Source organism: Ictalurus punctatus, chromosome 12 (assembly GCF_001660625.3).
Source record: "Ictalurus punctatus breed USDA103 chromosome 12, Coco_2.0, whole genome shotgun sequence".
Classification (NCBI taxonomy): domain Eukaryota; kingdom Metazoa; phylum Chordata; class Actinopteri; order Siluriformes; family Ictaluridae; genus Ictalurus; species Ictalurus punctatus.
In genome coordinates, this window is record NC_030427.2 from 32,575,965 (window position 1) to 32,600,775 (window position 24,811).

The 24,811-nt window shown below is 38.5% G+C and overlaps 1 protein-coding gene and 1 long non-coding RNA gene across 2 annotated transcripts in view; one reads left to right on the plus strand and one right to left on the minus strand.

The window, feature by feature from the left end:
• The window catches only part of LOC108273032 (zinc finger protein 420), a 26,050-nt gene extending 12,493 nt beyond the window's left edge, over positions 1–13,557 (minus strand). The window contains exons 1-2 of the mRNA XM_053683994.1: positions 13,458–13,557; positions 4,860–5,480 (exon numbers count right to left, since the gene is read on the minus strand). Coding sequence (XP_053539969.1) covers positions 4,860–5,480; positions 13,458–13,526 — 690 coding nt within the window. The 5' untranslated portion in view covers positions 13,527–13,557. The remainder of the gene's footprint in view (positions 1–4,859; positions 5,481–13,457) is intronic.
• Positions 13,558–15,664: 2,107 nt separating this feature from the next.
• LOC108273035 (uncharacterized) lies at positions 15,665–21,167 on the plus strand. Its single transcript, XR_001814223.3, has 3 exons — positions 15,665–16,370; positions 16,461–16,555; positions 20,452–21,167. It is a non-coding gene; the product is annotated as an uncharacterized LOC108273035 (long non-coding RNA).
• Positions 21,168–24,811: the final 3,644 nt, after the last annotated feature.

Here is a 24,811-nt window from a genome sequence, read left to right on the forward strand (position 1 = left end):
TCTCATTTACTGCCGTTTTGTTTAAAAAACAAATATGTCTGCTGTTTCTCCGGTTTTGAGTGCAGATGAGGACTCGCTCGAGCTTCACATGGTGCTGTTGGAACTGGAGGATGTGGAGAAGCAGAACCGTGGCCTACTCGACAAGCAGGCCCAGCTGCTGGAGCGACAAACTGTGCTGGAAACATCTTGTGCCTCTGCCTACACATCCAAGGTAAGCACATAGTGTGGTATTTCCACTCCCAGACCCTCTACGCCGTGTGTTTCTCTGTGCAGGGACCGTGCACCTAGGACTTTCCCAGCCGAGGTCTCAGTCACGCTGGCGCCAACACACCATGGGCCTTGGGTGAACCAGCAGCGGAAGGCGCGGACCTCTCCACCTCCAGTATTCGAGTTTCCAACCAGGAACCGCCTCGCCCCTCCCCGTCAGAACAGACTTAACGCTGTGATCGTCGGGGACTCCATTGTGCGGAACATCCGTGTAGCTTCATCTAAAGGTAAGGTGCACACACACTGTTTTTCTGGTGCTCGTGTCCTTGATGTTGCTGCGCAGGTATCTGGGATCCTGAAGAAGGACGAGCACATTGGAGCGGTTGTGCTGCACACGAGGACGAACGGCATCAGGCTGCGGCAGACGGAGATTCTGAAGAGGGACTTCTCCAGCCTGATCGAGACGGTATGAGGCAGATCACCCACCGCGAAGATCATCGTCTCTGGACCTCTTCCCACATACAGACGTGGAGCCGAAGAGTTCAGTAGACTTCTAGCTTTAAATGATTGGTTAGTTTCTTGGTGTAATGAGCAGAATCTGGTGTTTGTCAATAACTGGAATCTGTTCTGGGAGCGTCCTAGGTTGTTTCCTCCCGATGCCCTGCACCCCAGCAGCCTCGGAGCGGAACTGCTGTCAGACAACATCTCCAAGGGACTGCCTAACATAAGTACATCTTCCGACAATAACAACGTTGATTATAATCAATGTTCAACTAATAGTCCAGCACCTGTAATACATACTATAGAGACTGTGTCTGTTCCCCGAGCTATAAAAATACAGAGAAAATCTCGGAAAGTCTGTCTTTGTAACCTAATTAACATAAAATTAAATCATATTGAATGCACAGCCAGCACTTTTAATCTGAAGCTAGGACTATTAAACATTAGATCTCTTGCGTCTAAGGCTCTTATTGTTAACAAAATCATTACTGATCAGGAATGTAATTTAATGTGTTTAACGAAAACTTGGATTAAACCAAACGAGTACATAGCATTAAATGACGCCAGTCCTCCTGAATACAGTTATGTACATAAGCCTCGTTTAACTGGTAGAGAAGGAGGTGTTGGTCTCATCCATAGTCAAAATATAGGCGTCACACAAAAACCTAGATATAAATTTAATTCTTTTGAAATTCTTTATAGCGGTATAAGTTATGTAGCCACAAAAAATAAGTCAATTCCTCTAATTATTATTTACAGACCCCCAGGGCCATATACTGAATTCCTTACTGAATTTGCAGACTTTCTCAAACCTGGTTGTGTCTGTAGATAAAGCATTAATCGTCGGTGATTTTAATATTCACTTTGATAACCTGTAAGACACTCTAAGAATAGCGGTTGTGTCCATCTTAGACTCAGTAGGGATTAATCAGAACGTAATCAGGCCTACTCATAATGGTGGTCACACTCTTGACCTGATACTAACATACGGATTAAGTATAGAAAATATTGTAATTTTTCCCCGCAGTCTGAAGTTGTCTCAGACCATTATCATATCTCATTCATAATACATATTGATCATAATATTTCCACCTCGCCTCGCTACCGCGTAAAACGTACCTACATATCAGCTACTGCACCAAGCTTCATAAATAACCTCGCAGAAACATTAATTAGATTTGGATCACAGTCAGATCTGATAGAACTCGATCAGGCGACTGAAAGCTTGGAGTCAACACTCCGCTACACGCTAGATAGAGTGGCTCCACTCAAAAGAAAAATAATTAGAGAGAAAAAATTAGCACCCTGGTATAACGATCAAACGCGTACCTTAAAACAGACAACTCGACAATTAGAACGTAAATAGCATGAAACCAAACTGGTGATACTCCAAACAGCATGGAAGGAGAGCCTACTGAAATATAGAAAATCTCTTGGCGATGCTAGAAAAATCTATTTCTCCACCTTAATAGGAGATAACAAAAACAATTCTAGATTCCTTTTCAACACAGTAGCAAAATTAACTAGGAATAAAACCACTACAGAGAGAAACACTCAATCATTACATAGCAGTGAAGATTTCATTAAATTTTTCATTGATAAGGTTGAAAATATTAGACGTGAAATACAGGCCATTAAATTAACAGTACTGAAACAAACCCATTAGATGATAATGCAGCAATATCAGATCAATGTTTAGAGTGTTTTGCTCCGCTTAGAGAGACTGAACTAGCTACATTAATCTCTTCAGCCAATTCATCAACCTACATGTTTCTTTAAACAGATTTGTCCAGGAGTAATTGAACCACTTTTAAATATAACCAATTCTTCCCTTAGCACTGCCTATGTACCTAAATCACTTAAATTAGCAGTTATTAAACCCTTGATTAAAAAACCTGACCTTGACCCCTCTCAACTGTCCAGCTATAGACCAATATCAAATCTCCCCTTCATCTCTAAGATTTTAGAAAAGGTTGTAGCAAAGCAGTTATGCTCGTACTTAGATAGGAATAACATTCATGAAATGTATCAGTCAGGATTTAGACTTCATCATAGCACAGAGACAGCGTTAGTTAAAGTAGTAAATGACCTACTACTGGCCTCTGGTCAGGGTTGTGTCTCGCCGCTTGTGTTACTCGACCTTAGTGCAGCTTTTGATACTATAGATCATACTATTCTCCTTGATAGATTAGAGAATGTTGTTGGCATTAAGGGAACAGTCCTCTCATGGCTCAGGTTTTATCTGACCGATCGTTATCAGTTCGTAGATGTAAATGAAGACCACGCATACTGAGGTTACCTTTGGAGTTCCATAGGGTTCTGTTTTAGGCCCACTGCTTTTTACTTTATATATGCTACTCCTAGGACAAATTACTCGTAAGCATGGAATTATCTTCCACTGTTATGCTGATGATACACAGTTGTATGTTTCAGCGAAGTCAGAGGACAGACAGAAGCTTAGTAAGGTTGAGGATTGTGTAAAGGACATTAGACATCGGATGTTAACTAACTTCCTTTTACTTAATTCTGATAAAACAGAAATACTATTATTAGGATCACGTGTAGCTAGAAATAATCTCTGATCACATGGTTGCTCTGGATGGACTTTGTTTCAACATGTACAGCAGTTAAAGACCTTGGAGTGATTATTGACTCCAGCCTATCATTTGATGCTCATGTAGATAATATTACTAGGATAGCCTTCTTTCATTTCAGAAATATTTCTAAGATAAGAAATATATTGTCACTACATGATGCAGAAATACTAGTTCATGCATTTGTCACCTCTAGATTAGATTACTGTAATGCCTTACTGTCTGGGTGTTCCAGTAGGAATATAAACAAACTCCAGTTAGTCCAGAATGCAGCTGCTAGAGTCCTAACTAGAACGAGAAGATACAACCATATCACACAGATATTATCAATACTGCATTGGCTCCCAGTGGAACCTCGCATTAACTATAAAATACTTTTATTAACCTATAAAGCACTAAACTGTCTCGCACCACAATATCTAAGCGATGTTTTGGTTTTCTATGATCCATCACGCCTACTTAGATCAAAAGATGCAGGCTATTTGACATACCTCGAATAGTGAAGGCTACAGCAGGGGGGAGAGCTTTCACTTATAGAGCCCCACAGTTATGGAACAGTCTTCGGGACTCAGACACAGTCTCAGTGTTTAAGTCTAGGCTTAAAACATATTTGTTTACTCAAGCCTACCCTGACTAGACTTTCTATTATACTAATTCCCAGTCCTAATAATCTTTTTTCTCCCTCTCTCCTTCTGCCGAGCCACACACGATTTTATGGAGATACTAGAGATCCAGATCCTTTCTGCCTCTGGATAGAGCTCAAATCTTCTCCAATTCCAGACTGCTGGGACTATGGCTGCTCCGAAGGCCAGACAGACTTCATATAAGTCAATAATTAACTTTTTCACAATATCTGTTGTTACCCAGAAGAGAATGGGTTCCCTTCAGAGTCTGGTTCCTCTCAAGGTTTCTTCCTCTTAAAACATCTTAGGGAGTTTTTCCTTGCCACCGTCGCCACTCAGTGGCTTGCTCAGTTGGGATAAATTCGCACCTTTAATATCTGTATACCGTGTTGATATTTCTGTAAAGTTGCGTTGAGACAATGTCTATTGTAAAAAGCTCTATACAAATAAAATTGAATTGAATTCTTTGCCAAGAGGTGCCATGTTGAACTTCCAGTGACCAGTATGAGGGAGTGTGAGCGCGATGACACCAAATTTAACACACCTAGTCCCCATTCACACCTGAGACCTTGTAACACTAACAAGTCACATGACACCGGGGAGGGAAAATGGCATATTGGGCCCAATTTGAACATTTTCACTTAGGGGTGTACTCACTTTTGTTGCCAGCGGCTTACACATTAATGGCTGTGAGCCGAGTTATTTTGAGGGGTCAGGAAATTTACACTGTTACACCAGCTGTACACTCACTACTTTACATTGTAGCAAAGTGTCATTTCTTCAGTGTTGTCACATGAAAAGATATAATCAAATATTTACAAAAATGTGAGGGGTGTACTCACTTTTGAGAGATACTGCATGTCTTAATTTACATGTCAACATCTGTTGGGTTTATGTTAGAGCACTTGTGTGTCCTTAATGAACTTGAATGAGCATAGCTCCGTCCACATTGTCCGCAGAGGTACAGTTTCTGTCCTGTATGACTCTGTTGGTGGCTTTGGAAGGTACTCTGGTCACGATAACTTTTACCACACTGCAAGCATTGATATGGCCTCTCTCCAGTGTGAATGCGCTCATGTTGTTTGAGATGGCTTTCTCGCATAAAACTCTTCTCGCACTGTCCACAGTGATACGGCCTCTCTCCTGTGTGAATGCGCTGGTGTTGTTGGAGATGACTCTGGTAAGTAAAACTCTTCTCACACTGTCCACAGTGATACGGCCTCTCTCCTGTGTGAATGCGCTGGTGTTGTTGAAGATTACCCTGACGAGTAAAACTACTTCCACACTGTCCACACAGATACGGCTTCTGTCCGGTGTGAACGCGCTGGTGTTGACGGAGATGAGTTTCTCGCATAAAACTCTTCTCACACTGTTTACAGTGATACGGCCTCTCCCCTGTGTGGATGCGCTCGTGCCTTTGGAGATGACTCTGACGAGTAAAAGTCTTCCCACACTGTTCACAGTGATACGGTCTCTCTCCTGTGTGAATGCGCTTGTGTCGTTGGAGAGTACTCTGACGAGTAAAACTCTTCCCACAATCTGAGCACTGGTGCATCTGGAAAACATAAAAATATTCAAGGTGCTTAAACAATTTTATATTGTCAACATATGATTATGGATATTGGAAACATCTACAATACTGTAATACGGCTTCACCACCCAACCACCCACCTTTAATAGATGTAATTTTATTGAGGCAAATGCAGACAGAGCTGCTAAATTAATAATATACAGATATAGAATAATATACCTTATAGAATAGGCCAAAAAAAGTTAAGTATTTTTAGTACATCACACTTTTTAACTGTTCATAATTATATTGAATGCAACAGAACACTCAATACTTGTGTCTTCAAGACAGGAGTTTGTGCTTTCTGGTTTCTGAAAGCATTTGCGCGAGTGAAAATAACTGTTGTAGTGGGACCGGTTTTCATTTCTCTACAAAACATTCGCTAATTACTGCACAGCACGTGCCTGCTGTTAGCTTATACAGTGATCAGTCCACCGTTCTATCCAACGTTACATAAACAATTAAACTTCATCTTTACATTCTTAACTTTAATGCAGATTTTAGATTGGTTACTATTAGCCATCAATCACTCCCAGGGCTTGAATTTCGGCGCGGGATTGCACATAATTTAAACCATTCCGCACAAATGTATTAAATTCACCTTGGATCAAATTATTATATTAATCCACGGACGCAAACAAAAATTAACACGTCAAGCAGTCTGTCTTCTTTTAGAATTTAATTCCACAATCAGCGGCTGCACCACCATTGTCTCGCGCTCTGTATTATGATCCTGTTGAGTGCAGCATCGGCCTGCTTCATATCGTCAATGCCATGGTCTGGGTCACGGAGACCTTATTCACACTATCGGGTGCATGCGATGTGTTCTACCATTTAAAGTCGGAATTCATAATGAGCTGTTTGTGAAGAAAGTCTCGGCTTCCAAATTATGTATTTTTTTTTAACTCAAAATTCAAACATTATATGTTGATTTGATGCTCTTTATGGTGCCCGAGTGTGGTAGTGTGGCTGCTGACTCAACACAGCAGCAAGAAGCATGAAGCGTTTTGTCAAAAAATAAACAAGTTTATCGTTAAAAAAAAAGAAAAAAAAAAGAGAAAAAAAAAAATGAAAAAAAAATGAACACCAGTTGGTATGTGTAAAAAAAAAAAAAAAAAAAAAAAAAAACCTTAACCCTTACCCTCGCACCTCTACTCTCAGGGGAGGCTCAGGCGGCCTACTACGCACTCACTCCATTCGAGGCCAAAGACTACGACCTGCTAAAACAGTAAGTCCTGGTCCGAGGTGGTCGGTCTCCCACCAACTCGGCGACAGACTTCCAGTGATGGGTCTACCGGCCTGAAGCCACCCCTTAGACACAGATGGATAGCCTGCTGTGGACCACCAAAAGATGACTACCGCCCACCCATTGTACTGCCACGGAGGTGGTTGAGAGGGTACGCAGGGATCGATTCTTGAGAGCACTGTTGGCCGAGGAGTGGAATGCTGCGGGTACGATGAAAGAAAGAAAGAATAGGCATGGACCTCGTGGGGCCACTGCTGAAGTCGGCCAGCTGCTGAAGTCGGCCAGGGGTCATGAGTATGTCCACATGATTGTTGACTACTCCACCAGATAATCAGAGGCAGTGCCACTTCTGAAAGTCATATCCTGCAACAGTGCCAAAGAACTTGTGCTCCTGTTTAGCTGTGTGGGGATCACTAAGGATACTGACTGACCAAAAGGTATACCATTACTAAAAGGTAACCATTAGTCTGGCAATGCCATGTGCTAATGGTTGTGCTAACTAATCTGTGCAGGCTGTTGCAGGTGAAGCAGCCGAGGACATCCGTCTACTACATGCAGATGGATGGACTGACCCTGCAACCAGACCCTCGAATGGATGGTGTAGGTGTAAGGGAGGAACTGGGACCTTCTCCTACCAGTTTGCCGTATGAGGGAGCCCCCAAGCATCCACTGGCTTCACACCATTTGAGCTGCTTTTTGGACAGCTACCTCAGGGACTCTTAGACGTGGCCCAGGAGGCATGGGAGGAGTGGCCCTCACCATTCCGCTCAGACATCAACTTCATCAAAGACACGCAGGAACGGATTGACTGAGTAGCACCAATCATTAGAGGGCATATGGAGTCCGCTCAACTAGAACAAAAAATCATTGGGGAGAGCTAGGTTCATCTCCACGCTGTATCTCACAAAAGGGTATAAGCAGGTAACACTTGCTCTAGAAGCAATGGCAAAAACTACACTTAGCACCAGGTTGGATCTCCTCAACCACCACTAGTGTGTAGCATCCACCTGGATGAGGCGATGGCAGCCATAGTGTGCTAGAACACTCACAACCTATTAGTGGAGAGAAAAGAGTGATGTAGTCAATTCAAAGATGGGGATTATTAGGGGGATGGATATCGTCCTACATCCCCATCGCACATATGCAACAGTGTAGCTGAAGAACGTAATCATCCACGCCTCCACATGGGCGGACCATTTATTTCCCATTGGAGAGGTCTCAGGCACTCACCAGAACCCCAATACTACCCAATACTCCTGTCTTTAACATCCCATTCTCAGTCCACACAGATGCATCAGAAACAGGGATGGGCACCGGCCTCTCACAAACATCCGATGAAGAACACCCAGTCCTGTTTATCAGCTGAAAGCTGACCCCTGCAGAGAGGAAGTAGGCCACTGTAGAAAGAGAAGCCCTTGCAATAAAGTGGGTCTAAAAATCTTCAGAACATATAGTTACTTGTCTTTAAAAAAAAAAAAAATATATTATTCAAGAAACATGAACATGAACATTCAAGAAACATTATACACTTTCGTTCAGTTGCAAGTATTAAATTATTATACAGTTAAATGTGTATAAATCACTTATAAAACAGTGAAAAAAACAAGACAAAAACTGAATCTGACTGTAGTTCACTGGCTAGCTATCTTTTCTCACACATTCAAGGTTTTCCAAAGAGAAACACTTAAGGAGGCAGTGGAAAGTAGCTTTAAGAAGGGAAGGATTGTTTGCCAGTGAGTTTCACAGGACATGTCAGACTGTCAGGATTAGAGATGGAGCTAAACCATCTGTCTTCAGTTTCCCAACTCATCTCCAAAGAGCAGGTGTGTCGAGATGTATGTATGTATGTATGTATGTATGTATGTATATACAGTGAGGGGAAAAAAGTATTTGATCCCCTGCTGATTTTGTACGTTTGCCCACTGACAAAGAAATGATCAGTCTATAATTTTAATGGTAGATTTATTTGAACCGTCAGAGACAGAATAACAACAAGAAAATCCAGAAAAACGCATGTCAAAAATGTTATAAATTGATTTGCATTTTAATGAGGGAAATAAGTATTTGACCCCTCTGCAAAACATGACTTAGTACTTGGTGGCAAAACCCTTCTTGGCAATCACAGAGGTCAGACGTTTCTTGTAGTTGGCCACCAGGTTTACACACATCTCAGTAGGGATTTTGTCCCACTCCTCTTTGCAGATCTTCTCCAAGTCATTAACGGTTCGAGGCTGACGTTTGGCAACTCGAACCTTCAGCTCCCTCCACAGATTTTCTATGGGATTAAGGTCTGGAGATTGGCTAGGCCACTCCAGGACCTTAATGTGCTTCTACTTGAGCCACTCCTTTGTTGCCTTGGCCGTGTGTTTTGGGTCATGGTCATGCTGGAATACCCATCCACAACCCATTTTCAATGCCCTGGCTGAGGGAAGGAGGTTCTCACCCAAGATTTGACGGTACATGGCCCCGTCCATCGTCCCTTTGATGCGGTGAAGTTGTCCTGTCCCCTTAGCAGAAAAACACCTCCAAAGCATAATGTTTCCACCTCCATGTTTGACGGTGAGGATGGTGTTCTTGGGGTCATAGGCAGCATTCCTCCTCCTCCAAACACGGCGAGTTGAGTTGATGGCAAAGAGCTCCATTTTGGTCTCATCTGACCACAACACTTTCACCCAGTTGTCCTCTGAATCATTCAGATGTTCATTGGCAAACTTCAGACGGGCATGTATATGTGCTTTCTTGAGCAGGGGGACCTTGCGGGCGCTGCAGGATTTCAGTCCTTCACGGCGTAGTGTGTTACCAATTGTTTTCTTGGTGACTATGGTCCCAGCTGCCTTGAGATCATTGACAAGATCCTCCTGTGTAGTTCTGGACTGATTCCTCACTGTTCTCATGATTGTTGCAACTCCACGAGGTGAGATCTTGCATGGAGCCTCAGGCCGAGGGAGATCAACAGTTCTTTTGTGTTTCTTCCATTTGCGAATAATCGCACCAACTGTTGTCACCTTCTCACCAAGCTGCTTGGCAATGGTCTTGTAGCCCGTTCCAGACTTGTGTAGGTCTACAATCTTGTCCCTGACATCCTTGGAGAGCTCTTTGGTCTTGGCCATGGTGGAGAGTTTGGAATCTGATTGATTGCTTCTGTGCACAGGTGTCTTTTATACAAGTAACAAGCTGAGATTAGGAGCACTCCCTTTAAGAGTGTGCTCCTAATCTCAGCTCGTTACCTGTATAAAAGACACCTGGGAGCCAGAAATCTTTCTGCTTGAGAGGGGGTCAAATACTTATTTCCCTTATTAAAATGCACATGAATTTATAACATTTTTGACATGCATTTTTCTGGATTTTCTTGTTGTTATTCTGACTCTCATTGTTCAAATAAACCTACCATTAAAATGATAGACTGGTCATCTCTTTGTCACTGGGCAAATGTACAAAATCAGCAGGGGATCAAATACTTCTTTCCCTCACTGTGTGTGTGTGTTTAGTGTTTATTTTATACATATACACACACACACACACACACACACATATATATACATATACATATATACATATATACATATATATATATATATATACATACACACACACACACCTTCCATTTAAGCCAGTGGCAACAAGGACAACACAAGCCTCAATGAAAGCTGGAGAGCGCCTGTCAGTGGACTGTAAACACTTTGTATCCAGAAAAAACACAGCTGCTCCATTTACTTGTGTTTATTTATAGGGCAGTCTTGTGTAGCCCACTATAAAATGTATACAAATAAATATTTAAAACCAAATTTAAAACAATATAGATTAATTAAAAGTGAAGCAGAATGTAAACTACTATACTTTCAAATACATTACTTGAACCAGTTAAAATGTTTCATGTTGATAATTTCGACCAATTAACACCATTCTACACGTAGATCCCACCTAGATTGACAGGTGGCAGCAGGAGAGGTTTTTTTTTACTGCGCAGACGTGCACACAGCCAAAGCGAGGAGAGAAAAGGAGACAGAAAAAAATAGAAAAAGCCTAAATTATAATTATATTATAATTAACTGTTTGAAAGAGTGAAAACATAGGTCGAATCAGTACTACTGCCAGTTGGAGTGCTGAGGAACTTCGGTTTGTAGTTTTATCGAACGTGAAACTTGGTCAGGTTTTTTAATTCCATGGGAAGAAGTTTACAACAATTTTAACAGTTTGATGGCGGCCACCCAACCAGAACCACTGTGTCTTGAAGGACGGTATTTTTATTTTATATTATTTTTTTTCTGCAAAGGACTACAACTGAAAATACTCTAGAGGAGTGCCTTCATTCAGAGTAAAAGAAATTGCAGAGACATTGAAAAAGACATTTTAATTCTGGGTGTGATTGTATTTTATTTAAGTTTTGTTATATTCCGTGTGTGTATATATATTTTATCTTAGGCTTAACTTAGAGGGTGCACCCTAGGGTATTATGTATACATTGTACATGTTTAATTTCTCTCACTCTAAATTGTATATAAATCGTTCTATATTTAACTTATCAGTTGTGCTGTCACTGTTATTGCTTCAATCCACTACCTCCTATGTACCCTTTAGTCTTTATATTATATTTAATATATGCTACACTTGCCCGGATCAATATGGTGTACGTGTTGACGTAAGGCAACGGGCCAAAGCAGTCAATGAGGCGCCTACGGTCACAATCCTCAACACTAATAAGCAGTGCTGTATCGTGAACCAATAAATGTAGAAGTGGGCGGGGCAACCCCACACCATCATCCATACTGCACTCTAGGGTAGAGGCCTGCAGGACTCGAACGGCAAAAAAGAAATCTGAAAAATATAATCTACAAAAGCTAACTGTTATTCATTTATTGAACAAGAGCAACAACTACTCAAATAAAATATAAACTATATACAGGTGCAGGTCACGTTTTCCATGCGTCGGAAAATAGCCTACCACACTGAAGCAAAATGTCTGAGCAGGACATAAGTGGATCCCTTAATGCTACAGATTACAGTTCATTCTTTATTAAAACTATGAAACCAACCAAAGTAAAATCTGATATTTGGAGATGTATTTCGATTGTATGAGACAGCAAGGGAAAGCACCTTCCTTTTGCATGCTGCAACAAATGCAGAAAGATACTCACATACCATGGGCACCAGTCCAGAACTTCAGGGATAAGCAGAGCCGGCCCAAGTGATCTCTAAGGGAAGCAAACCAAGTGGTTGCTAAGGGTCCCTATAGCCACCATGGGACCCCCCCAAGAGCACATGAAATAACAACTTGTCACGTGTGTGTGATATATATATATCTCAATGAAAAGCAAGGTGTCACAGTTTAGCCTTTATAGACATACAGTTTCTCTTGAATAATGAAAATGCTGTACCTATTCAAACAACCAGTTCTCGTGTTTGCGAGCTGTCTATGGCGTGTGCAGAAGTTCATTCAAGATGGAGGAGGGGGGTGGAGCTTTGAGGTTTACTGACAGTTTGAGGATCCAAGAGAGTTATGAGTCACAAGCTCTTTTAATACTTCTCACTGGTTAAATATTTATAAAAACACAGAGACAAACAAAAATGTTGACCAGCGGCATTGATAATACATTTTTTTTTAAAAGACAAAATATGGGAGATACGAGGTTTCTACCCCAGCAAAACATGTCACAAAAAAGCACATATCCCTCTGGTGCAGAGAAAAGGAAAAAGAAGAAAACAGCAAGATGAAGGCATGTTAAGTAGCTTTTTGTTTATTTATTTATTTTTAAAGTAGCTAGGCTATGTTGCGAGCTAACGTTAACTGGCTGGCTAGTTAGTTAACATAGCCTAGGTAGCAGATCTAATTGTTTTAGGAAAGCTCAAATTTCATTAAACGTCCGTAAACAGCCTTGACATCAAAATATATCATAATACAACATATTACAATTGTATTGGCGGGACCGAGGGGGCCACAAATCAAATTCTGCTTAGGGCCCCAAAAGTCTTGAGCCGACCCTGAGGATGTGAATAGTGTTGGTTTCATTTTTGGACAGGCATTGCTAAAAGCAAAAAAGGCTCTATATTCTTAAGCATATAACTAAATGCTTCTCTGTTTGGCTTTAAAAGTCTATCTAAGAAATCCAGGTTTATTCAATTATTATTATTATTATTATTATTATTATTATTATTATTATTATATAAAATTATCATATTTTCTGACGGCCTAAATGTATGTTCTAAAACATTTTCCACTGACACATTGAATTAAACAGAAAGGGAAAACGAAACATTTGTGTTTATTCTATGTTTCTATGAGGTAGCGGGGCAACGCGTGAATGTTGCGGGCGGAAGTGGGAGAAGATAACATATATATATATTTTGTGGAGCGGGACTTTACTCTGGAGCTCCTCGAATTTACAACAGAAACCAGACAAAAGAACGAAAGGATGCTGCACATGCGCAGCCAACGCAAAACGAATGATCCATCACTAACAGCTATTCTAATACACCAACTCACCTGTCACCAACCGTCGTGTATCCGGTGAGGTATAATCTCTCTTTTACTCATTCATTTATTCAATAGTTATTGTTTACTAAATTACTGTTATGTGTTCATTCACACAGCGGTTAGCATAACGTTAGCTTCATTACTAGCAAACACGGCTAATTTGATTATTTACCAAAAATTCTTACCTTTTTATTCTGTGTGTTTAAAAGCTAAAAGAGAAATCAGACACATGACTAAACTTTACCTTTGAGCCAGTAGCAGCAGGAGTCTGTGGAGATTTTCCTAAAGAGCGGCGTCTGGACTCTGATTTCATTATAAGAGGTGTAAAGATTCAGGACACTGGAAGAAAAATACAGAGATTCATGACTCCAGAATCTCCACTAACCTGTTAACCGAGCAGCTCAGGTGGTAAGTTTCAGATGAACTCACCTTTAGTGATGTTACGCAGAGTATCAGAGATCCGAAGCGCTCTTTCACATCAACACTTCCGCTACCAAGCGGCTGTTCTTCTTCTTCTTCTTCAGAGGTTTATTGGCGGTTGGTAAACCAGCTTTGGTGAATTACCGCCACCTACTGGACAGGAGTGTGGCGCATTGAAAGAAGGTTTTTTTTTTGTTGTTGTTATTTTTTTTAAATTATGGGTTCAGTTAGTGTGTCTATCGACTTAAATATTAAAATATTGCTCCCCTTCCGTGGCGAACACGCTTCGCAGCCTAACAAAAAACTTCAGAGACGGAGTGTTAGATGTCAAAAAGTAATTAAATTTTATTGAAACAATAATATGAGACAGTCTGCAGAAAGTCTAAATTATACATACACAAACATGTCTTTATATACCTTTCTGAAGCAGTAAAATTATCCCTAGGCGGGGCATTCACCTTTTCTTTCTAGAAACAAACCAATCTCCATTGCCTTAACTAATTATTCATATCCACATGATACCTTTTATATGTGGCGCATGCGTTGTCAGTTGTATTTTCCTTAAAAGTTTTACCAGACCAGGGTTTTTTTTACTTTGTCCCATAATTCACCCTATAGTCTCAGTCTGGTACCCTTCCTCCTGGAAATCTTATCTTTTCTTTTGACACTGATTTGCAAGCTTAGAGGGCTTTGTTTGGAAACCCAGTTCTGGTGAGTGTCTAAGTGCTTTTTTTATTGCCATACAGTGAAGCTGCTTTAGGCAAAACACATGTACACACTTAATGTACACACTTAGAATGTCACTTGTTAGAAAGTGTTTTATAGTTTTAGATTATGCTTACTGTGCAGAGAGGTACGGACTGACACAGAAAAACAATTAGGCCAACTGTTTAGTAAGACACAGATTTCATCTAACTCGTTACACACTCAGAATATAACTTGATCAACAAGTGCACTATGGATTTAGATAATGATTCTAACTAATAAATCTAACTGTTGGTTATACAAATTAGATTATACTTTATTAACATATCCAAACATTGGTAAACTTTGTAGTTACACACATTCATTACACTTTATATTCTATACCCTGTAGTGTTTAATTTACTTCTGAGCTAAGCTATTGTTTACCTTTGTTTTAGATGTAAACTGTAACAATGTGATACAGTAAATTATCCTCCTGTGTTGCAGGAATGGATAAATACTGTCGTTGGACCTGCGTTAAGGAATCTCACTACCCAAGGTAAGTTCAAAATGATTAAATTCGTTTATTAACCCCAAAAAATGCAAATAGAAGGTCTATAAGAGAGGACTTAGATGAAAAGGTAAGTCACTGTTTGTTGCCATGGTAACACATCAAACGTTAATACTCTTTTCTTTGTATTTTCAGGTGTTTTACTCTATAGCACTCGCTTCACTATGCAATGTTTTCATACACCGACCAGGCAGCGATGGCACCATAGTGCTTGGGCCCGTCCTTGCTGTATTTTTTTATTCGTTCTTCAAAAGTGGCGTAGCTAAATTTCTTCACTAAATTAATTAAATTGTGTTCACCATATGTTTGAGGTTTATCTCATTTTATCTAATTTTAAACGCAAAACAACTCCAGAGGTTCAGCTGCTCATGTTGTGAGAGAGAGAGAGAGAGAGAGAATGAATGTATACATGTTTTCTAAATTGTAATACTTCTCTGTATACAGACTGAAACAAGAATGAGCAAACATTCTTGAGGCCATTAACAATCTCATATGGTGAACAATCTCAATCTCATAACAATCTCATATATCTCATAACTATTTATTTTTTTATTTACAACTATAAATAAATTCCTATCGTTTGTACAGTTCTACTTTCTGGCATGACGTATAATTTTGGGGGAAAAAATCGATTAATTGCTTAACTCCATTCATTAGAAACAATATAAAATTTTGTTTAATAATGGACTCAGTTTGTGTTAAATAACTTCTGTATTTTAGGAAAGTTTTATACCCATAAATGCAAGTGCCTTAAATCTAAACCATTGTTTACATGTGTTTCAAAAAGAATAATAATTTTTTTTATTTTATTTTTATAAATCTCTGAAACATGTTAAAACAAGAATGGCCAAAAGACTCTTTAATTGGTCCAGGATCTTAATTTAATAGAAGAACCTGCATCATGATTTTTCAAAATTGTTTATTTATTTGAATTTTTTACATTTATTTTATTTGTCTATTTTTACCATTTAATTTTGTTATACTGTGCATGTGCTCTATTTTCTAAAAACCTTTGTTAACATGTACTGCCTTATTGTGTTGTTTTTATTGAATTAAATCAATCAATCAATCAATCAATCAATGGATACATAAATTGTAGCCGGAGTTCATTTTTTTGAAGCTGAGAGGCTCCAGAATACATGACGTCATTTCCAGTAAGGGAACATAGTAAGCATCGATACTCCCTGGTTTTTGTTGTGCATTGTGGGATTTTTAGGGAGCGAATGTTCCAGTGCACTGGAAGAATTTTGCGATTGAGACACAGCTTAAAATGGCCGACTCCCTGATCAGTGTCCTGAACTACTGAACTAGGGAGCTGGTTGAGAAAAAGAGTGAAGAGGATGAATTGAAAGCTTCCCGTCGTCATCAATAACGTCATTACAGGAAACCAATACACGCTTGTTTGCGGAAGTTGATGTGAAAGAGCGCTTCCTTCTCCGCACGCGCTTCAGATCTCTGATACTCTGCGTAACATCACTAAAGGTGAGTTCATCTGAAACTTACCACCTGAACTGCTCGGTTAACAGGTTAGTGGAGATTTTGGAGTCATGAATCTCTGTATTTTTCTTCCAGTGTCCTGATTCTTTACACCTCTTATAATGAAATCAGAGTCCAGACGCCGCTCTTTAGGAAAATCTCCACAGACTCCTGCTGCTACTGGCTCAAAGGTAAAGTTTAGGCATGCGTTTGATTTCTCTTTTAGCTTTTCAACTCTGAGAAACACCTGCAGGAATTCTATTAAGGCAAAAAACAAAACAATTATATATATATATATATATATATATATATATATATATATATATATATATATATATATAAATAATATGCAGGAATTATATCCTGCAGGTCTATTTCAAACACAGAGAATAAAAAAGGTAAGAATTTCTTTTGTAAATAATAAAATTAGCCGTATTTGTTATTAAGGAAGCTAACGTTATGCTAACAAATTTTTGTATAAAAACATAACAGTAATTTAATAAACCATAACTATTAAATTAATAAAATAAAATAATAAAAGAGAGATTATACCTTTTGGTGACAGGTGAATTGGTGCATTGGAATACCTGTCAGACAGTACGTTTACATGGACAACAATATTCCGATATTAAGAAAATATTCTGATTAAAAAACTACCATGTAAACAGCGATTATTGATCACCTTAATCTGACTAAAGTCATACTCGAAGTAAACACAAATCGAATAAAGACGTGAAAAGTCGCAAAGATTACCGTCGATATGATGTATAATCAAGCCGCTTTCAAGCCGTAAAACGGGGACACTTTTATATTCATTTTATCGTCTAAACCAAGCCTCTAAATGTAACGACTCTAAGCAGATATTCTACCTCGAAACCAAGCCTCTAAATCTAACGGCACTAATCGGATATGCTATGTCAAAACCGAGCCTCTAAATGTAACAGCTCTAAGCGAATATTATACGGCGAAACCAAGCCTCTAAATGTAACGGCTCTAATAGGATATTATATGGCAAAACCAAGCCTCTAAATGTAAAGGCTCTAATTGGATATTATATGGCGAAACCAAGTCTCTAAATGTAACGGCTCTAATCGGATATGCTATGTCAAAACCAAGCCTCTAAATGTAACGGCTCTAAGCGGATATTCTACATCGAAACCAAGCCTCTAAGTAGTTGCCGTTGGCCTCTCTGCAACTGGCAACAGTATATTCACGTCCATGGGCTCGTTCGGCAATATCTGTAACATAAATATCAACAAAAATATTCAGCCTTGGAATGCAATAACTGAGAAAATGTCCAATTTCTGAAGACAAAACTTTCTTTTCAAGAGTTTGCAAAAGGAGGCATATACTGTCATGTATACATTTTTTATAATTCATACTCGGTGTACAAGGCGATACACTTCATCATGATCAGTCAAAGCCAGGTTCCCACCTTTTGACCCTTTCAATGAAAACTTACAACACAGGCTGTTCTCCCCGAGAATGGAGCGAACTGTCTCTCCGATGCTGCTCCCCCTCATTGTCTTCAAGTAAGCACGCTACAAGAAATTCAAATAAAAAAAATCTCTGGAATACATGGTCCAACATAAGATACAATTCTGTCATTTAATCACATAGGATTGTATGACATAATTTTGATATTATGATCAAAAACTTCAGTTCATACAAACATATAGATTTATTATTCTGAGATTTATTATTATTATTCTGAATCAAACTCCGGGTGAACAGTAAAAAGGGTGACTTACAAAACAGTTGCGAAGTTTTTCGCTATTCTTCAGTTGTTGTTTATTGTTGTTATTGTTCAGTTGCCAACATACAACTGTGTATCATCAGCATAACAGTGGAAGCTAACTCCATGTTTACAAATAATTTGACCTAGAGGTAGCATATATAAAGTAAAAAGCAGTGGGCCTAAAACAGAACCTTGTGGAACACCAAATTTAACCTCGGTGTGCGTGGAGAAGTCTCCATTTACATCTACGAACTGAAAACGATCGGTCAGATAAGACCTGAGCCAGGAGAGGACCGTTCTCTTAATGCCAACAACATTTTCTAATCTATCAAGGAGAATAGTATGATTTATATATACTACAGATCAGAGGTCAGTAGTAGGTCCTTTACTACTTTAGCTAACGTTGTCTCTGTGCTATGATGAGGTCTAAATCCTGACTGATACATTTCATGAATGCTGTTCCTATGCAAGTATGAGCATAGCTGCTGTGCTACAAACTTTTCTAAGATCTTGGATGTGAAGGGAAGATTTGATATTGGTCTATAGTTGGACAGTTGAGAGGGGTCAAGGTCAGGTTTTTTAAGCAGGGGTTTAATAACTGCTAATTTAAGTGATTTAGGTACATAGCCAGTGCTAAGGAAATATCTTATTATATTTAGAAGGGGTGTGATTACTTCTGGAATAATCTGTTTAAAGAAACATGTAGGTACAGGACCTAGTATACAAGTTGATGATTTCGCTGAAGAGATTAATGAAGCTAGTTCAGTCTCTCTAAGGGGAGTAAAACATTCTAAACGTTGATCTGTTATTGCTATATTATCGTCTACAGGGTGAGTTATAATACTGTCTGGTTTTAATTTAATAGCCTGTATTTCACGTCTAATATTTTCAACTTTACCAATCAAAAAATTCATGAAATCTTCACTGCTATGTAATGATTGAGTGTTTCTCTCTGTAGTGGTTTTTTTCCTAGTTAATTTTGCTACTGTGTTGAATAGGAATCTAGAATTGTTTTTGTTCTCTATTAAGGTGGAGAGATAGACTTTTCTAGCATCGCTAAGAGATTTTCTATAGTTCAGGAGGCTCTCCTTCCATGCTGTTTGAAATATTACCAATTTGGTTTGGCGCCATTTACGTTCTAATTGTCGAGTGGTCTGATTTAAGGTACGCGTTTGAAAAATTACAATATTTTCTATATTTAATCCGTATGTTAGTATGAGGTCAAGAGTGTGACCACCATTATGAGTAGGCCCGATTACGTTCTGATTAATACATACTGAATCTAAGATGGACACAACCACTGTTCTCAGAGGGTCTTCCAGGTTATCAAAGTGAATATTAAAATCACAGACGATTAATGCTTTATCTACAGACACAACCAGGTTTGAGATAAAGTCTGCAAATTCAGTAAGGAATTCAGTATATGGCCCTGGGGGTCTGTAAATAATAATTAGAGGAATTGACTTGTTTTTTGTGGCTACATGTTATACTGGTATAAAGAATTTCAAAAGAATTAAATTAATGACTAGGTTTTTGTGTGATGCCTATATTTTGACTATGGATGAGACCAACACCTCCTCCTCTACCAGTCGAACGAGGCTGATGTACATAACTGTATCCAGGAGGACTGGCTTCATTTAATGCTATGTACTCGTTTGGTTTAATCCAAGTTTCCGTTAAACACATTAAATTACATTCCTGATCAGTAATGAATTCGTTAACAATAAGAGCCTTAAACACTTCTCTCAGAAAGCGGCGCTGAACCGCAGCAGTAATGCGCGCGCTCGTAGCCCCTGAGGTAAGACAGACAGCATCTTGTGTAACTATAAACCGCCATCTTGTGTAATTAACCAACTGAACTTCAGCTAGCAGCAGGCTAGTGCTAATGTTCACTGAGAACTATAAAAAGCATGCAAAAAATAAGCTATTTACAACTTCAGACAAAATGCTGTCGATGATATTTTTCATCATGACCAAGCCTCTTTTCGACTAACTGTAACTTTCATTTCAACGCCAGGGGTTCGCTTGGCTTCGTCGAAAGCGCGTTTGTGTTTGCTGGGTACTGATGTCTGGTGAAAATTTCATGTGAATAGCCTCATTGGAAATATATTTACTGAAAAAAATGTTGACACGTCCAGTGTTTATTTCTCCCACTGTAAATGATTAATTTAGCAGCTCCATCTCCATTTGCTTTCCTAAAATTTGTGGTGCTACAGCCATTAATGTGGGTGATTGGTTGGTGAACCTGTATTACAGTATTGTAGGAGACATTTCCAGTAATAATTCCATAACCACATGTGGACAATTTAAAATTATTTATTTAATTATTTCTTTTATTATGTTTTCCAGATGTACCACTGCTCAGATTGTGGGAAGAGTTTTAGTAAAAGTCGTCATCATCTTAAAAATCACGAGCATGTTCACATAGGAGAGAAGCCGTATGATTGCTCCCAGTGTGGGAAGTTTTACTTGTCAGAGTAATCTCCGACAACATGAGCGCATTCACACAGGTGTAAGGCCGTATCTCTGTGAACAGTGTGGAAAGGGTTTTATTTATCTTCAACAACACCAGCGCATTCACACAGAAGAGAAGTATCACTGTGGACAGCGCAGGAAGAGTTTTACTTGTCAGAGTAATCTCCAACGACACGAGCGCATTCACACAGGACAGAAGCCGTATCACTGTGGACAGTGTGGGAAGAGTTTTAGACAAGAGATTCGTCTTCGGATATACCAGCGCATTCACACAGGACAGATGCCGTACCTCTGCGGACAATGTGGGCGGAGCTATACTCATTCAAGTTCATTAAGGACACACAAGTGCTCTGACATAAAGCCACCAGCTCTTGATATGTGAATTTCTTAAATTTAGATACATCTTTTTAATTTTCCTCTTTTTTTGCAGGAGGTTAAGGGAAATTCTGGCATAAAACCTCTCTTGCAAGGGACTTTATTGCTTACTCTCCACTTTGTAGTAGAATTCATGTAATTTTCCTGGTTTCACCTGAATGCTGTACACCAAGAATGCAATACAACAATACATATTAAACCAATCACTATCCCTACTTTAGTTGACCAATGATTTAAAAAAATTTTTTAATGTGAGCTAGAATTTTGTTTCTTAGATGTCACGTTGTGCATACTATCGAACTCTACACCTTTCCAAGCCAAACAAAGATGGATGTGTTTACAGGCAATTTGAAGAGATAATTCCCAGTTGCTCTGGATTTGCAACGTTGGTTTAACTACAGCTAACTACCCTGTCTGGCCAAAAGTATGGGGATGCTTGACCACCACACCCATATGTCTTTTGAACATCCTCTGATGGAACTGCATCCAATCCATGGTCCTTTGAGCCCAGTTTTCCTGATGAAGTTTTTAGATTTACTGGACCCTAACCAGGAGAACACAGTTACTCTGTAAGATCAATGAATGGATTTTTCTAGTAAGATGAGGTTTGTATGACCTGCAAGTCTTTTATTTTATGGAGGATCACTATCACATTTGTGGATATACAGTGAATGGAGCATTGAGAGAGTACATTACCAGGGGTCTGGGTTTGATGACCCCTTCACTTTGATAAAACACATATTTTATCATTTATAAAGTGTATACTTTTTTTTATTAATGAACAAAAATTCTCCATAGTGCAAATCATAAACAGGTTTTTTCATAGTTGTGTAATATCTTTTTAAAAATCTGATATTATATGTATAAATCTTCAGATGTTTTTCTTTGACACTCACGGGTAAGCTCATGCATATTAATCATACTTCATCAAACTTGATTCAAGTTTACCTGTGGGATTTTTAATGAGTTAGTCAAATTACATTACTACCACTTTAATCATCAATAGATCTGTAATGATGCTATTAGATGGTGGGCAAAAGTCCACCACAGGTGCTCTAGTATTACAGGTTAAATATTTCAGATGTCACAGAATAAATCTGACACACTTTCTCATAGCATTGTCATATTCTTAGGTGTAATTCAGACCAGGTATCTTACCCAGAATTTTACCGTAGTCATTCTTATTCTTAGACCTGGGTAATGAACTAAATTTCAGAGAGGCAATGCATCACACACAGTGTAGAGATGGGGATGTAGTGTGTAGATCAAGTTGGGTTCCAAATGGGGAAAAAAGTTCCTGGTTGTTTGCTTACAATAAGCGTGTATTATGTTGAAATGTATTTCTGAACTGTACATATCCAATCAGGTCCATAAGTATTTTAATGGATTTTAAATGAAGTGTAGTGTAGAATTTCAGCTTTAATTCAAGAGATTTCATAAAAATTTTGCATTGCCCATTTAGTAATTAAAGCCTTTTTTTTTAACAGAGTACCTCCATTTTCACAGGCTCAAAACTAATTAGACAACGTAACATGATCATAAATATTAGGATTGTTTTTAATACTCGGATGCAAATCCTTTGCAGTCAATGACTGCCTGAAGTCTGGAACCCATAGACATCATCAAATGCTGAGTTTCCTCCATTGAGATGCTTCATCAGGCCTTTACTGCAGCTGCTCTCTATTGTTGATTGTTTGTGGGTCTTCCTTCCTTTAATTTTGTGTTCAGTAAGAGAAAAGCAGCTCAGTTGGTTTGAGGACATTGGACATTTAACTTCCTTGTCTTACGTCCTTGGGTTCACAGTATGTTTTAGGTCTAAATCTATCAGTACTGTGAAGTGCAGTCTTATCAGTTTTACAGAGTTTGACTGAGTAGAAAATCGAGTAGAGTATAATTCATCCTGCCACTTCTATCAGAAGTCACATTATCAAAAAACACTAGTTACCCAGTTCCATTAGGAGCCATGCATGTCAATGCCATAACACCTCCTCCACGTTTGACAGATGATGTGGTATGCTTTGGAACATTTCTTTCCTTCTCCATCCACTTCTCTTCCCATCATTCTGGCATCAGAACTTGTCAGGCCTTTTAAGGGTTTTTTTTTTATTTATTTATTTATTTTTTTAAATAAGTGTTATGTGGATGTTACTTGTCACATTTATTGTAATAAGGAAAAGGTGAAAGCTACAGTTTGAAATTGGCCATCTGTTTTTATTGATGAAAAGAAAGGGAACTCCTGAATACAGAAATTGATTTTTATTCAATAGTAAATGTGCCATATACAAAGATTTAACAAGTGACCACTTTTAACTATATTATGCAATTATGCCATGAAACGGTTTCCAAATAAGGTCCTCTGGACAGCGTTAGCATTTACAGTGGCAGTGTTGTGCTCCTCTTCTTCATCTCCTGTGTTCTTATTTGGGTGATCCCCTTCAAAAAAAAAACTTTTCCTTTAGTATTCGCTGGTATAATTCAGAATTTATTGTTTCATCAATGATGGCAAGTTGTCCAGGCCCAGATGCAGCAAAACCGTGGTACTACCACCGCCATGTTTCACAGATGGGGTAAGGTTCTTATGCTGAAATGCAATGTTTTCCTTTCTCCAAACATAATGCTTCTAAATTTAAATTTTATTTAAACCATAAAGAGTGACATTTATTGGTCTCCACTCTTGGGGAGGGTAACAATGGTCTTGAATTTCCTCCATTTGTACACAATCTGTCTGACTGTGGATTTGTGGAGTGCAAACTCTTTCAAGATGGTTTTGTAACCTTTTTCCAGCCTGATGAGCTCTAAGTTCACCTTCAAAATAACAGGTGCATTTAAAAAAAATTGATTATCAATCATATATTAGAATAAGTTCACCCCCCCCCCTAAATTTAATACATAAATAATACAAAAAGTGGAACTTTCATATATTCTAGATTAATTACACAGGTGGGGTGGAGGTATAAATGTGTTTTTGTATAGGCCAACAAATGTAGTTTAGTTTTATTAACACTTGATATCTGAATGTTCGAGTAATCATTTTATTTTCCATATATGCACTACTGTTACCCCGTAAATAGTCTGAGATGCACTTTCTAATGAAAATATAGTATAGGCCTTTTAACTGAAGGGGTCATAGGTTAATCGTTTAGTGTGTTGTCTTACACCTGTTTAATTCATTTGAACAAAACTGAGACACAGATTGACATCCATATTGACGTCCAGTAAACAGCTCTCTTTATTTGGGTGCTTATTGTTTCATGTGACACCATCACAACACATATAGCAAAATTTGCCTGAATACTTGCTTTATTTCTGGCCTCATGTACGCCTGGATCCCCGGCCCAAAACTGGCCCACACACTGAAAACCAACACATACCATTTAATATGATTAAGGGCTTTTATTAAACATTAACAAGTACACCACAATATGAACATTTATTAACACACTTTTAAAGCAACAAAATAATAAGTAAATACATTTACAGTATATTTAAAGACAAAAAAAAATTCTCTCTCTTACACACACACACACACACACACACACACACACACACAAAAACATCAATGACTTTTATAAATGATTCAAAAATATAATATGAACAATATGAATATTTATTAACAAATAAAATAAATCAAACAAATATATTTACATTTTGTAAAGAAAACACATATAGAGAACATACAGATGCGGTCAGAAGTTTGCATACCTGCTGCGGAATCAGCAAAAACTGTTAACAAAATAAGACTGATCATAAAAATCCCATGTTTTTTATTTAGGGATTTTTTATTTTTTTTAAACTTTTGAACAGGATCAGTGTAAATTGTTATTAGCTTGTTTATAAGAGCTTATTTTTTCATTTAGTA